At 45.7% G+C, this 16,127-nt stretch overlaps 1 protein-coding gene and 1 long non-coding RNA gene across 3 annotated transcripts in view; one reads left to right on the top strand and one right to left on the bottom strand.

The window, feature by feature from the left end:
• CRAT (carnitine O-acetyltransferase) overlaps nucleotides 1-15,514 on the top strand; it is a 31,089-nt gene extending 15,575 nt beyond the window's left edge. For both annotated transcript variants that reach the window (XM_083423705.1, XM_083423704.1), the window contains exons 4-14: nucleotides 77-130; nucleotides 1,683-1,848; nucleotides 3,355-3,529; nucleotides 4,536-4,714; nucleotides 5,088-5,188; nucleotides 7,401-7,520; nucleotides 7,977-8,099; nucleotides 9,052-9,187; nucleotides 11,338-11,400; nucleotides 12,239-12,376; nucleotides 12,651-15,514. In XM_083423705.1, coding sequence (XP_083279831.1) covers nucleotides 120-130; nucleotides 1,683-1,848; nucleotides 3,355-3,529; nucleotides 4,536-4,714; nucleotides 5,088-5,188; nucleotides 7,401-7,520; nucleotides 7,977-8,099; nucleotides 9,052-9,187; nucleotides 11,338-11,400; nucleotides 12,239-12,376; nucleotides 12,651-12,866 — 1,428 coding nt within the window. In that variant the 5' untranslated portion in view covers nucleotides 77-119 and the 3' untranslated portion in view covers nucleotides 12,867-15,514. The remainder of the gene's footprint in view (nucleotides 1-76; nucleotides 131-1,682; nucleotides 1,849-3,354; nucleotides 3,530-4,535; nucleotides 4,715-5,087; nucleotides 5,189-7,400; nucleotides 7,521-7,976; nucleotides 8,100-9,051; nucleotides 9,188-11,337; nucleotides 11,401-12,238; nucleotides 12,377-12,650) is intronic.
• Nucleotides 8,169-9,041, bottom strand: LOC310669791. Its single transcript, XR_014507393.1, has 2 exons — nucleotides 8,962-9,041; nucleotides 8,169-8,745 (listed from the first exon to the last, which is right to left on the bottom strand). It is a non-coding gene; the product is annotated as an uncharacterized lncRNA (long non-coding RNA).
• Nucleotides 15,515-16,127: the final 613 nt, after the last annotated feature.

Below are 16,127 nucleotides of genomic sequence, written 5' to 3'. Positions count from 1 at the left end.
AGGTACGAGCTCTTGCACTCCTCCTGTTTAATCTGTGTTACATCTCCGTTTCCCCACTGCTTTCTGCTTTTTGCAGGTTTGCTGCAAAGCTGATTGAGGGGGCTTTGGACTTCAAAACCATGATTGACAAGTGAGTTGCCTCTTCTTTCCCACCCACCCTCCCAGTGGTTCACTCCCCCCCATCCCTCCCTCCTCTCCTTTTCCTTTCCTTCTGTGCCCTTTAGATTGTAAGTCTGAGGGCAGAGGCTGTCTTATAACTAATCGCCATCAGCCACCCTGGGAGCTGTTTTTTGGCTGAAGAGCGCTGGGTCACGACGTTTTAAATAAATATATGTTCGTATTGCAGTATCTGTAGGCATGATGCTTAGGTACAAAAGGGCAGATCTCTGCCCCACAATTCAAACTCCTGCATGAGAGTAAACAACAAAAGAAAACAGGATAGCAATACACTGTTATTTTCAGTAGTACGTATTTCAGCTCTGTTAGGGTTTTAGTCTTAATCTAATTGACTACAGGCAAGACTTACCGTATTTTTTGCTCTATAAGACTCACTTTTTCCCTCCTAAAAAGTAAGGGGAAATGTGTGTGCATCTTATGGAGCGAATGCAGGCTGCGCAGCTGTCCCAGAAGCCAGAACAGCAAGAGGGATTGCTGCTTTCACTGGAGCAACGATCCCTCTTGCTGTTCTGGCTTCTGAGATTCAGATTTTTTTCTTCTTGTTTTCCTCCTCCAAAAACTAGGTGCGTCTTGTGGTCTGGTGCATCTTATGGAGTGAAAAATACGGTAATTCTGAATATATCAGGAGTATTCAAATCCTCCCTCAGCCATGTAGCTCACTGGATGTGGCCTTGGGCCAGTCACTGCCTCTCAGAAGCGGGTGGACTTTGGTAATCTTTTGTAACATGGTGCCCTTTGCGAGGGCAAAATTTGGCACCTCCAAATGGATCTTCTCAGTTACGGATTTTGTGCCCCCTCGACTTGGCACCCTGCCTGCACTGCCCTAAATTTGGTGCTGCTCTCAGCCTAACCTCCCTCATAAAGTTGTTGTGGGAATTACATGAGGAGGGGAAGAACCATGTAGTTCACCTTGAGCGCCTTGGAGAAAAAGATGGGGGGGAATGCAATAAATAATCCCCCTGCCTGTCTTATACACACCAAGGCTTGTTCACACGTTACACAGAACATGGGTACACAATGTCTCCACATAGGTACAGGTTTTTGTGCAAAAGAGGGTACACTTGTTGAATTGTGCAGCTCAACTGTTTGTGGACACAGATTGTACACTTGCTGAATGTAACATGTGAACACTCCTGCAGACACACACACACCTTTGTCTGATCTGTTGACATTTGAAACGGCCTCCTTGAGTCAATTGCCCTGATTTCAAAAACAGAGCCATAGTGATGTTTTTTTCTTGACCCGAGTTCCCCATCCCTGCGACAAAACTGAATGTTTGATTGTGGAACTGTACCTGGCTCCATAAAACAGCCTCCCTCGAAGGCCGTCCGACAGCAGCTTTGTACAGGGAGGTTTTCAGTGTTTCAGGTTATTTATGTTTTGATATTTTGATGGAAGCTGTGCAGACCAGAGCGGCTGGGGCAACCCAGTCAGACAGACAGCATATCATCATCATCAACAACAACAATTTTGAATCTTCTTTCTCTTCATTGTTCCTTGACCAGTGAGACACTTCCTGTGGAATACCTGGGTGGGAAACCCCTCTGCATGAACCAATACTACCAAATCCTCTCTTCCTGCCGTATCCCTGGCCCCAAACGGGACTCTGTTGTGAATTACGCAAAAGGAAAGAAGCCTTCAACGCATATCACTGTAGTCCACAACTTCCAGGTATGCAGGCAGCTCTCAGTTAATTTGAAGTTTTGGGACTAGACCACATGCTCCTTTTTTCTTCCCATTCCCTGTGCCATCTCTGTATAAAGGTGGGGTAGGCATAGGGTTGCTGGAGGGTTTTGTTTAGTTCACATTTTTAAATAAGTTCACACAAGCAGCCTAATAAGCAGGTTGGAATGCCCTTACTAGTTTCTGCACACATCTGAGTTTTGTGATGCACTTTACTACTCCAAAGGGACGCAGGTGGCGCTGTGGGTAAAACCTCAGCGCCTAGGACTTGCCGATCGCATGGTCGGCGGTTCGAATCCCCGCGGCGGGGTGCGCTCCTGTCTTTCGGGCCCAGCGCGTGCCCACCTAGCAGTTCAAAAGCACCCCCTGGTGCAAGTAGATAAATAGGGACCGCTTACCAGCGGGAAGGTAAACGGCGTTCCCTGTGCTGCGCTGGCTCGCCAGATGCAGCTTGTCACGCTGGCCACGTGACCCGGAAGTGTCTGCGGACAGCGCTGGCTCCCGGCCTATAGAGTGAGATGAGCGCACAACCCTAGAGTCTGGCAAGACTGGCCCGTATGGGCAGGGGTACCTTTACCTTTACCTTACTACTCCAAAAACAAGAATGAAAATAAGAATGCAAGAAGAGCCCTGCTGAATGAGGCTAGTGGCCCATCTAGTCCAGCATCCTAGCAGTAGCAACATGATGCCCATTATGGGAAACTCGGTAGCAGGATTCAAGCACAAGAGCAACACTCTCCCTGTGGTTCCCAGCATTGCTGTCTCCAACCATAGAGGCAGAGAATAACCACCTGTGACTGGGAGCCATTGATATATGCAACAAATTTGTCTACTCTTTAAAGCCATCCAAGTTGGTGGCCATCTCTACCTTCATGTGGGAGAATATTCCATAGTGCAGCTTTATTTATTTACTACTTCTGCGCTTCATCTTAAGGTCCCAGGTTACAGCATTAAAACAAAATATTAAAAACAATATAAATAACTTACCTTCACATAAGTAAGGTGGGTCTTAAAACTGTACACCTCAAGTGTCAAAAGCCAGGGCAAAGAAAAGCATATTTATTCCATCATTTGCCGGAAGCTGTGTAATGAAGGTGCCAGGTGCACCTCTGATGGGAGGGAGTTCCACAGCTTAGGGGCTGCCACAGAGAAGGCCCTTCCTTGGGGCACTGACATTCCCAAGCTTTTAAGTTAAAAGGAACCACCAAGAGGGTCCCTTCTATTGATCTCGGCATCCAAGAGGGTCTGTAGGGAAGGAGGCGGTCTTTCAGATGCTTGGGAGTATGCACTGTGTGAAGGACTTCCTTTTATCTGTCCTCCAATATTCAGCTTCACTGGATGTCCTCAAGTTCAAGTGTAAGGGGGAAACGCGTCAGCCATTTGATGGACCAAGTTCAGCATTTTGTGTGTGTGATCCTCACTTGCTCTATTTTGAATGAATAAATATAAGTGCCAGGCACCAGACTCTCCTCTCCTCTCCTCCCCTCTTCCCAGTTCTTTGAGCTGGATGTCTACAGCAGCGACGGCAGCCCCCTGACGACTGACCAGATATTTATTCAGCTGGAGAAGATCTGGAACACCTCCCTCCAAACCAACAAGGAGCCAATTGGGATCCTGACCACCAACCATCGCAACAGCTGGGCCAAGGCCTACAATAACCTCATCAAGGGTCAGTCTTTTGAAATGGTACCCGTGCCATTGAACTGGCTGCCTTACCCTTGTGGAAGGAGATGCCAGACTGGGGACGGGAGTGTACCTCCCTAGCAGGTGGGGGTGAAGGTTGAAATTTGGCCCAGCCTCCTTCCCACTTCCCAGAACAATATGCAAGCCCAAACACAGTTATCCTTGAAAACATGTCCATCTCAGGGTTTGTTGATGCAGTTCTCCAACTGCATAAGGTGGACAATAAAATATTTTTGTGGTTCCCCATGGCTCGGATGCATATTCACCAGGAACTGGGCATTTAGTACTGTGGGCCTAATTTTATGCAGCTCCCTTCCAGTCAAGGTCAGACAGACCCTCTCTTCCTGTTGAACTTCCAACCCCTACTTTTTTTATTCCAATGGGCATTTTTGTTGAGGTTCAATTTTTTTCATTTCAGTGGATTTATATTGTTATATTGTATTTTTGTAAACCACAGAGAGATTCTTGTAGTCAAGTGGTATATAAATTGTTTAAATACAATAAATTTCTTAACCACCATTGGGTACCCGGGTGGATTAACACAATAAAAACAATTCCAACCTAGATTAGTTTGTTCTTTCTTGTATTTTATGTTGAAAAGTGTGTTTGTGTGTGCGCGCGCGTGCACACACACCCACACACAGTCCCAACCATAAAAATGTAAAAACAATCCCATATATAACCAATGATAGACATTTAAAAACAATTCCATATATAAAAATAGTTGAAAATAGCTCTGATACTACCAAGAGATGGACTGTAAAATGCATACGCTAAAATGTGCACTAATAAGAGCTCTATTGGTTTTTTTAATTATTTTTAAAAAGCATGCAGAATTGCATTGTATTAGGGAAATTTACTTGCAAAAAGAAAAAGTGTATATTAAGACCAAATTATAAACGGTTATTGAATGCACGTGGAGAAATGTGTGGTAAAATGTTTTGCACCATTTCTGGTCTCCCCACCCCACCCCACCCGACTTTTTTCTCCAGACAAAACCAACAAAGAGTCTGTGCGTTCAATTGAAAAGAGTATCTTCACTGTCTGCCTGGATGCACCAATGCCCCGTGTCTCAGACGATATCTACAAGAGCCGTGTGGCTGCCCAGATGTTGCACGGTGGGGGTAGTCGCTGGAACAGTGGGAACCGCTGGTTTGATAAAACGCTTCAGGTGGGTGCTGGGATGTGTGGCTAAAGTGCAATAGAATTATTTCCTACAGCAGTTCCATGAAGGTTTAAAACTCTGTTTTAGCTTCACTGTAGGGAGACATCAGGGATGAAGTTCCACCACTGAGACAGCTCTTCCCTTAAATAGCTCCCCTTCCATATCTATCCATCTATCTATCTATCTATCTATCTATCTATCTATCTATCTTCTATCAAAGGTGTGTGTCAGGCTGAACTTTTTCTATGGTTTATTACTGTAGATCATGGCATAAAGGTTGGCATAACATAATATGAAAAAAGATCCCCATTATGAGCTTCCTTGCCCCTCCTCAGGCTTGTTCAGCCCTTCTCTCACTGTCTCAAAAATTGCTTTGCAGTTTATCGTGGCCGAGGATGGCTCATGTGGTTTGGTGTACGAACATGCTCCCTCGGAGGGTCCCCCTATTGTCGCCCTACTAGATCATGTTGTGAACTATACGTAAGTTTCTGTTGTTTCTCTGTGAATGTGATCCTTTCTCCTCATGGGAATGTAAGTGGCTGTGCCCATGATGGATTGTTCATGATAATACTTATCTTTTATATCATGGGTTCCCAGTGGTCTGCAAGCTGCATTCAGGTGGTCCATGGCATACTTGTGGATTTCTAGCCAAAGACAGGAGACGGCACATGCATCACATTAAGTGCTCATGTTCATTTTTAACTCTGGCTATTGCTTCTGTTGTGTCCAGTAAGCCCTTAACTTACATGGGGATTACGTTCCAGGAATCACACCTGAAGCCAAAAGCACATATAGCCTACCTACTTTCCACCCCCTTAATTTTTTTAATCGCTGAGCACATAAAGCTGAATGCACACAAGTTAAATGCATATAAGATGCGGGCTTACTGTACCAGTATCTCATCGCATTACAGTTTGGAATTCTATGGAATTCAAATTGCAGTAAACTGTGATGTATAAGAAATCAAAGAAGCAATAAATATACAATTAAAAATCATTCAGCATCTAGTATGTAGGCAGAAAAAAATAATTAAGAGGTCTGCCAGGACCCTCATCCGTTTTCAAGTGGTCCATGGGGGGGGGGCGAGTTTGGGATCCACTGTTTTATATAATGCACATATATTAAAGGTAAAGGTACTCCTGCCCGTACGGGCCAGTCTTGACAGACTCTAGGGTTGTGCGCCCATCTCACTCAAAGAGGCCGGGGGCCAGCGCTGTCCGAAGACATTCCGGGTCATGTGGCCAGCGTGACATCGCTGCTCTGGCGAGCCAGAGCCGCACACGGAAACGCTGTTTACCTTCCCGCTAGTAAGCGGTCCCTATTTATCTACTTGTACCCGAGAGTGCTTTCGAACTGCTAGGTTGGCAGGCGCTGGGACTGAACAAGCAGTTCGAAAGCACCCCCGGGTGCAAGTAGATAAATAGGGACCGCTTACCAGCGGGAAGGTAAACGGCGTTCCGTGTGCTGCGCTGGCTCGCCAGATGCAGCTTGTCACGCTGGCCACGTGACCCGGAAGTGTCTGCAGACAGCGCTGGCTCCCGGCCTTTAGAGTGAGATGAGCACACCACTCTAGAGTCTGTCAAGACTGGCCCGTACGGGCAGGGGTACCTTTACCTTTACCTTTACCCGAGAGTGCTTTCGAACTGCTAGGTTGGCAGGCGCTGGGACCGAACAACGGGAGCGCACCCCGCCGCAGGGATTCGAACCGCCGACCTTTCGATCGGCAAGCCCTAGGTGCTGAGGCTTTAACCCACAGCGCCACCCGCGTCCCCGCACATATATTACTTCATAGTATTTTTTATAGCAGGGGCTGTATATATATATATTTTTATGGCCCAAGGGCTGCATTCATTTGTGGCCAATTGTTTGGGGGCCTCATGCCGGCTTTGGCCACCCCACAGCCGCAGCCACACAAGCCTGCAGGAGACCTGCTGTATAAACTTACATGTAAGAACACCCACCAAGACTGTGCATAGCCTCCCATTCCTCATGTGTGCAGATGGGGATACACTCAACAGATGACCAGGCCTCTGGGCATGGTGGGAAGGTTTAAACCTTTTCACCCTCTCCAGCTCTGTGTTTATTTTATTTTTATTTTATAAATCTTTTTTAGCCTTTACTCTCCATATTTGTTAGATCTTGAGGGGGTGTTTTCAGAGGACCACTTCAGTCTCCAGGGCTGATGTTCACTACCCCTGCCTTACACCAGCCCTGTAAGGTGAATGAATATTATTCCCACAAATGGGCCTGCAGCAAAATGTTGCGGCATACACATAAAAACAGCTCTTCTGTTTATGGAGTGCCAGGGAGCCATGCCATTTTCAGGATATTATAAGTTGTAAGGGGCATGAACAAGACATGTTGTTCTCTCCCCCTGCCTTCCATTGTCATACCATTAAAATCCCAATTAAAACCTAAATGCATAGGTAAACAGGACCATCTTTGCCTGGTGCCTAATATTGATGGTGCCAAGTTCACCTCACAGGAGAAGGCAATGCTCAGCCAGAGAGCCACCACTGATAAGACCTTGTTCTTTTTGCCACATTCCATGCCTCCCTTGGAGGGGGCACATGAAGCAGGGTCTTATGCATCCAGGATCCTGTTCTTTGCTGTGTTGTATAGGATGTGATGCTCATAACTGAAAACACCACCTTCTGTTCTTAACATCTCTTTGGTGGTTGTTCTTTGGTAGAAAGAAACCAGAATTGGTGAGATCTCCCATGGTTCCCTTGCCGATGCCTAAGAAACTCCGGTTTAACATCACCCCAGAAGTGAAGAATGATATCGAGAAAGCGAAACAGAACCTTAACATGTGAGTTATCCATGGGGCACAATAGGAGTTTTCCAGAGGAGACAGGTTCAGGAATGAACAAGAGGAAAAAGACTTCCCCAGAGTCATGCCAACACAGGATGGAGACTGGCTATCTCAGCTTCCACTTAAAGCAAATATGAAGAGGGGGGAATCAAGTTTCTAGTTCCTGTGAGGGGCTGTTTAGAATCTTGAAGATCTTTTCATTGGGCTCAGAGTAATTATCTTTTTTGTTGCTGTTGCATGCGGTAGCACAGACGTGGGGCAGAAAGAAGTAATCTGCAGTCTCTTAAAGGGCCAGTCATTCTCCTAGTCCTCTTAAGTTAAATGTGTAGCAGGCAGGAAGCATTGGAGCAGTAGCTGATGGAGATACCAGCAGGGATATTGCTAGAAACATCTAGCTCTCCAGCCTATTGATAAACATCTCAAGAAAGCACGTCTTCCTCTGTCCTTCTGCAGCCTGGTGCAAGACTTGGATATCAGTGCAATTGTCTTCCACCAGTTTGGGAAGAATTTCCCCAAGTCGGAAAAGATCAGTCCAGATGCTTTTATCCAGATTGCTTTGCAGCTGGCCTACTACAGGTAGGTGACAGGGAAGGGGACAGGTGCTCTACTTTACTTTCTAGTAGCAATCAGAACATTCACAACAACTTTCTTGGGTCTGCTTGACAGTTTATGCAGTCTGAACATACTGAAACCAGGGTTAGGGGAAAATTTTCAGCCCAAAGGCTGCATTCCTTCCGGGAGGCCGCATGCTGGGGGGGAAGTGGGAGAGCGACAAATGATAAGTTTACCTTAGTGTAGTACTTAGTGTAATAGTGTAGTGTAACACACTCATTACCCTCTAACAAGGCAAGCAAGGACTGTTATCAGATGTCAAGAACACATTCTTGGCACATCAGAACCCATTGATAGTGCAAAGCAAGGCATTGGGTGTGGTCTGGGGAGAATACCAAGGGCCAGAGAGAGAGGGCTGGAGGGCTACTTTCCTGGCCTAGAGCCAGCGGGTTCCAAATTCCATAGAGGAATGATTTCCCAATTTCTGAGGCATCCTCCGGTCCCGCACCCCAAGGCATTCAGTTTTAAATTCAGGAGGGGTTCCCTCCTCTAGGAGGAACTTGCCTCCTGCGTCCCTGCAAGGTGCACTGCTTTGGAAGGAGCAGGGGTTCATTCAGAGATGCGACAGGCAGCTGCAGAGGCCCAAAGGTTCTGTGACACTCCTTGCCCCCTGCAAAAATAAAGGCACAAGAATAAGCAGTAATGATATTTGAAAGGCGTCAAATTGAAACCTTCCTGAGAACTTCCAGCAAAGGAGACTAATGGGAACCCAGTAATTGTGGGGTATTCAAAAATACCTGTAAAAGGACCCTCTCTGACAGGCTGCTGTGAGAATAGGATGCTGGAACTAGATGGGTCCCCTTCGGCCTGATCTAGCAGGGCTCACCTGATGTGCATTCTCTCAAACTCTTCAGAGAGTCATTTCTGATCTGCTGGCTGTTTCTTCTGCTTGTTTTTTCTGTCAATCTCCTCCTAGGATGTATGGGGAGGCCTGTTCCACCTATGAGAGTGCCTCACTCCGGATGTTTCGCCTGGGCCGGACAGACACGATCCGTTCTGCCTCTGTAGATTCTCTCAAGTTTGTGCAAGCCATGGATGATTCTGGCAAGCAGGTGGGAAAAGCGGATTCCTTTGCTGCCCATATTGACCCTTAGATGGCTTCCCTCCTCCCCATGGAGAGCAAGAGGGAAGTTCCCCATTGCATGAGGGCCTTCAGCTCATGCAGCACTGGATGGAACCCAAACAGAACTTATAAACCATGCTGGATCGAACCATTCAGAATGGTCTCTTATGAATAAAGGCTTCATTTGTTAAATGAAGATCTGTCCGCCAGCCAGTGATAACAGGTAGCAATTAGAACTACCATAGAGACTGTTGTCCTTGGCAACCAGAGCAGCCCAAATGTGATCATAGAGAGAAGTCCTGCTTCATGGTTACCAAAGGAAGTGAAACCCCTAAGGGTGGAGCAGAGGCCCAGAAACTTCTGCTGGAACATACCTGTTCTCCTTGCTATTTTTATGAAAATGTTAATGTTTCATATTCAGTATACCGTATCTTTGTTTTTCATTGTAAGCTACTTTCTATATTATATTAATAGAAAATTGAGATATGGCTATTAAAACTAAGAGAGGCTGTAATCCAAGCCCCACTTACCTGGGAGTAATCCATACTTAATTCAGTAGGTCCTACTTCTATGTAAAAATGGTTAGGATCGCACAATAAACATCTTTTATTCACTACATATCAATCACCGAAACGATCTTAGCTTGAGATTGGCGATATGACAGACAACGAGCAATGGGACAGCCCATGTTACCCAAAGACCATTTGAGCTTTAAAGGGTCTGGGGAGAGGTTTCCTGTGATGACCCTTTTTACTGGAAGAATAATACTCTTGATGAAGAACAGTCAGCACAGATGTGTGAAAAGTTACCTTGGCTACCAGGCCAAGTTCAGGGTGTTGCTGCTAACCTATAAGGCACTATACTGCTTAGGACCAGGTTACTGTACTTCAGAGGTCACTAGCAGAACAAGCTCTCCCGCAGACCACAGCAACCTACTCGGTATATAAAGGATTATCCCTTTATATGCCCAGTAGGTCACTGTGGTCTGCAGGAGAGCTTCTCCTGCTAGTTTAAAAGACCTCAGAAGCTTGCTGTGCAGTAACTCGGAGCAGGGCCTTCAGTGTGGTTGCCCCTGTTCTGTGGAATGAAATTCATGACAATACATGACAGGTTCCCACTATCTGCTCTTTCTAGGAACCATTTAAGATACTTTTTTTTCAACAAGCTTCCCCTAGCAGATGTTCTCATTTTGCTGGAGAAGAGTGGAAGAGTTAAGAAGAGCAGAAAGGAGAATGTGCCCAGGCAGGGAGAAGGATGAATAGATACACCCTCTTCCTGTCAGGGCACAAGGAGAGTGTTCTCACAGAGTTCTCCCTAGCAAATTTACAGGAAAACTCTGCGAGCCTCAAGCCCTTTGTGCACCTCTGCTGTGGGTATCCATTCTGTTTGTTTAAAAAATAGAAACCTTCAAAATGATTTTCCAAAAATAATAAAACAATAGAATTATCAGTAAGAAAAATGAGCAATAATCTTAGACTCTGAAAAAGTTAAAATAACAATAGCCTAAAAACAGTTTGAAACTTGCATTGACTTTCTAAGTATCTTGGTAAAAGGACCCCTGACCATTAGGTCCATTCGTGACTGACTCTGGGGTTGCGGCGCTCATCTCGCTTTATTGGCCGAGGGAGCCGGCGTACAGCTTCCGGTTCATGTGCCCAGCATGACTAAGCCGCTTCTGGCGAACCAGAGCAGCGCACGGAAACGCCGTTTACCTTCCCGCCAGAGCAGTACCTATTTATCTACTTGCACTTTGATGTGTTTTCGAACTGCTAGGTTGGCAGGAGCAAGGACCGAGCAATGGGAGCTCACCCCGTCACGGGGATTCAAACTGCTGAACTTCTGATCGGCAAGTCCTAGGCTCTGTTGTTTAACCCACAGCGCCACCTGCGTCTCTCTAAATATCTTGGTAGGTGTGTCTAAACAAAAATGTTTTTAGCATGCACCAAAAAGTGCAGTGGAGGCACCTGCCCGATGTCAGTAGGCAGGGAGTTCCAAAGTTTAGGTGCTGCCACAATAGAAGATTGAGTTCTTACAAATGCAGAATGGAAAATAAATGAAAGAGTTGGAACTCTTGTTAGGCAGGTGGGCTGTTGAAATGGAGTAGTTTTCGGCAGCTGTGCTTTCTCATTCCTCCCTCAGGACCTGGAGAAGGTGGAACTACTGAGACAAGCCACCCAGGCTCATCGTGCCTACACTGACATGGTAAGTTCCTATAATGCCCCATTTGCCTTAATGAGCCACCCTTCATTGATACAGAGCAGATTCTCTGGTGCTCCAATAGGTGCCTAGAAGGAAGGGCTTTCAGTGTGTCACAGCAGGAGTCTTGCCTGCTAGTGAGCTTGCAATTACTTCAATAAAACAAGAAAACAACAAAAGAGGTAGCCCTTGGACCACCTCCTATGAGATCCATAAGGTGAGTGAGGATCCATCTATATGCCCATTGCTGAGTGGACACCCAAACCAATTCACACATTGTTCAGGAGGTTGGTGCAGATCAGGACCAACTTTTACTGGATTCCCTTCATATCCCTACTTGTACCAAGTTATCCAGGAGAGAGCCTTCTCCCCTGCCCTAATTTAGACCAACTAGCCCACTTTAACTGTCAGAGAAAGCCCTTGTGGCCATGCCTGTCCTGCAGAAATCTGTCTGGTAGAGTCTACTCTACAGTGGCACCCACCTCGTGGAAGGAACCTGAATTCCACCAATTGCTGGAAATCTATTTGCCCAGATAGCCCCCACCTGCTGATGTTTTACTATCCCTTTTTCAAAAATCTATTTAAAGTATTTACCAGGGTTCAAATTCCCCCACTTGGCCATGAAGATCCTCAGGTGACCTCTCAAGATTGTTGTGGGAATTAAACAAGGAGGGGGAGAACTACCTTGAGCTCCTTGGAGAAAGTATGGGATAAAAATGCAGTGCAGTAAAATAAAATAAAATAAAAAATTGGGTGCTATAGCTGTATCTGGCTGCAGAGAGAGCATTGCTGCCCATTGTTTGTTGGTGTAGCTTTTTGCAATGCGTTTCTTTCAACCCTTTAGGCAATTAGAGGGGACGCAATAGATCGCCACCTCCTGGGGCTGAAGCTCCAGGCCATTGAGGACCTTGTCAGCATGCCCGAACTGTTTATGGATACTGCGTATGCTGTTGCCATGCACTTCAAGCTCTCCACCAGCCAGGTAAACAGCAGCTCGCCTGACTAATCAAGGAGGGGACATGTGGACTTGTTGAATTAAACTAAATAACCTTAGTTAGATTTCGAATAAAAGTGCAGCTAATTGTTACTGTTTTGAATTTTACTGTGTTATGATCTTTCGTGGGTTGTGCAAGCCGCTATTCTGAATGCTTTTTATGGAGGCGGGGGGTTTCTGGTGAAACCAAGTGGGGTGGTGTCCTGAAAGAGCCTGGGGACCACTGATACAAATGAGTATGTCTCCTCCCCCTCCTCTGTAGGTCCCCGCAAAGACTGACTGCGTAATGTGTTTCGGCCCAGTGGTCCCAGATGGCTACGGGATCTGCTACAACCCCATGGACGAACATATCAACTTTGCCATCTCGGCCTTCAACAGTTGCGCCGAAACAAATGCAGCCCGGATGGCACATTACCTAGAGAAGGCCCTCTTGGACATGCAGCTGCTCCTCAAATCGAACCCCAGGTCTAAACTTTAAAGGTGGGGGGAGTTGCGGTTTAAAGCCTTGGAGGCTCAAAAATCCAGACAGTTGCACAAAGGCTTCAGCTGCAGGGAGTGTCTTACATCCCTGATCTCCATGGAGCGAGGCCTGTTTGTGGTTCTAGGACTGCTAGGCCAAAAAACAAACAAACTAAGCTAAAATAAAAATACGTTTGGTTTTTGTTTTGAAAGGAGCTTGGAACAGACAAACTTTATCCTGTGATCATGAAGTGCCTTATTGCTTCCCCAGAATTGGGGAGGATAGGTTTTTTTCTTGTCATACCTGCATTTTGTTTTTGCTGTGAAAACAAGAATATAGGAATGGCAGCCTGCTTCCCACCTCAAACAAGTCCAGAGGGCAGGCAGGGAATTCCTGCTTCCCTGTAGACCAGGGGTAGTCAACCTTTTTATACCTACCGCCCACTAATGCATCTTTCTTGATGGCAAAATTTCCTTACTGCCCACCAGTCTCAATGGAAGGAGGATTCAGCTTGTGCTGTAGAACCCCCTCCTACCCACCTAGAATCCTGAAACGCCCACTAGTGGGCGGCAGGGACCAGGTTGACAACCCCTGCTGTAGACACTGAGAAGGAACTGAAATTAACTTGAGGCCGCCTCTGGATCTGTCACCAGCTGCGTTTCCTCATGGCCTCTTCATAGAATTATAGTTGGGAAGGATCATCTAGTCCAGCCCCCTGGGTTCGGTCCGGCAGCTCTGTGCCAATCCTGTGTGCTTGGGGTGGTTTGCTTTATGATGGGGAGGTGGGCTTCTCAAACCAAGGAAATATGGTCGCCTTTCTACTTTGCTGCTAGCTTGGAGAGGGGATCGTTGCAGTGTAGCTTTATCTGTTTTCTATGCCCTCAACACCCATCCACAGCTCAGATCTCCGTTTTGTGTTTGCTTGGTTTTTTTTAATATCCTTGTGTGTTTTGGGAATCCATCAGGATGGGAGCACCCCCTGCTGTAACAGGTTCCTATCCCCTGCAGATCCACCCGTTTTATTGTTTGATAATAAAGCACTCTTCATTGTTGAAGAAGTAGGTGTTCTGGCCATTTTCACTGTAGATTGCCGACACCTCACCCCACCTGACCCAGAAGTATGCGAAGATCAAGCAGTCTAAAGGATTTGCTGGGTCTTGGTAAAATCTATGAGAAACTGGTGAGAAGTTAAGTAGTCGGGGAGAAAGGATGGGGCCTGGCTAGAAGTAAGAATCTGCCGGGGGGGGGGGGTGTCTCCAACCACCCTGTTCTATCCTCTCTCTTTTTGGAAACTCTTGATACTATGGCAGGGCTGGGAAACATGCAGCCCTCCAGATGACTTATAGCACCTTAGAGACGAAAAAGTTTCATTATAATAAAAGATTTTTGTGGACTATGGTCCATTTCAACTGCAGCAGATGCAGATTGGCAAGCATTATGTACCCATTTGCACACAAACCACAAGCGCCTGCTTGCCAGTTCAGCCTTCCCCTGCATCTGATTGAACTGTGGTCCAGGAAGCTGATGCCAAAATAAACATGTTAAATTTGTAATTGCTGAGATGACTTTTGTGGTTGTTACTTGATCTCTCAAATCTGGCTCAGGTGTGGAATTGGCACCAAACGTTTTGCCTTGATAAGATTTTTAAAACAGGCATGAGGAACCTGTGACCCTTTGGGTGTTTTTGGACAGCATGGCATGGGGTGATGGGAGTTGAAAGTCCAACATCTTGGGGGGGGAGGGGCACTTCCAGGTTGCCCATCCCTGTTTTTAAAGGCAAAATAGCATGAGAAGAGAAACATTAGAGGCAGCAGCACAGAGTTGTGCTCTTAAAGGCTTAAGCCCACTCAAGTCTGTGTTGGATTTGTGTCGGAGAGATCTGCGTTGGTTCCCTTATAGAATACCATTTTCTGCTGTCAATGTGTTCAAGAGGCATCTTGGCAGTCATGAGGACTAGCCACTGGCTTTTATGGAGGTTGAGATTAAAGAAAATCCTCAAGTGCCTTATATTGCCCACTCCTAGGGAGAAAGGGAGGTTGTGTTAATGTAGGACTGTTTACATGTTGCCATGTGTTTCCCCATTTTAAACTGTATTTGGTATGTTTGTGGTTTTAATGGTTTTAACCTCATCACTTCTTTGAAGCTTACAGTGCCTAGATTCAGGTGTTAAACATAATATATTTTTTTTAAAAAACCCAACCCTGATATTTATACATCAGTGTTCTATGTAAAATTATTGAAAGTGGAGAGAGCATGAACAGAGGTCTAGGGTTTGAATCTTACCTTAGCCGTGAATGTCCCTGCAATCTTAGTACAGGCCTACCTGATGGGTTGTTCATTTCTAAGGATTGTACTTTGAGCTCTCAAGAGCTAAACAATTACATTTTGAATTGCCAAAGTACTTAATGTATGCTGGTTTCCCATCACTTATGGTATTAAAAAGATAAAATCTTCATTGCCCAAGCTGTTCAGCAGTAGCCTCTAGCATACTGGAATGTTAGAACAGGTGCTTTCTCAAAGCAGAATCTTTGGTGCATGTAATTTTATAATGCTTCTGATGAATGTTTGCATGATCTGCTTGTAAATTGTAATATATGTATGGATGGGCCTAAAAACGCTCACTGGTATTGTGTGTAAACTTAACCCAATTAAAACTGAAATTTTAAGCTGTTTGTTTCTGCATACTGGTACTGAAGATGGTGTATTTTCTTCACTTATGCATAGCAAAAAAGTGAAACATTACTGTAAATGCTTAGATTGTAGATGCATTATTAGACACAAAGAAAGCTAGCTTCCTCCTCTCTGTGCTGGCTGACAGAAGTAGCTCTTTCCAGGAACCATCAGCCACTCTATTCCCCTCTCACCATTGGGTTTTTTCACTCGCCTTCTGCCCCATTGTATCAGATCTGTTCCTCAAACTGACCCTTTTCTGTGTTTTTAAACATGCAGTGTGTATAGGGTGCTTTTTTCTACTTTTTCTACTGTGTCAACTTTATGGACTTTGGCCCAGGGTGCCAAAGTCCATAAAGTTGACACAGGAAGTTGGAAACGACCTTTCTCTCACTTCTATGGATTTTTTTCAAGACTGAGATTAGCAGCGCTGGTCTTGATCTTAGTCTGGAAAAGTTGAACAATTGAAAAGGAGAGGAGGAAAGAGCAGTGTCATTTTCATGGTCCCCTCTGGCTTCTATGTACTTGTTTAAGGCTGTGGTTGCTCTCTTCTGAAAGGAGGTCAAAGTGGGTGGGGAGTGTGCAGAGGTTTTGTGGACACCAAGAGAG

This window comes from Podarcis tiliguerta (assembly GCF_965153285.1).
Source record: "Podarcis tiliguerta genome assembly, chromosome: Z".
NCBI lineage: Eukaryota > Metazoa > Chordata > Lepidosauria > Squamata > Lacertidae > Podarcis > Podarcis tiliguerta.
Note: the sequence above shows the minus strand (reverse complement) of the source record. Positions and strands in the feature narration are given on the sequence as shown.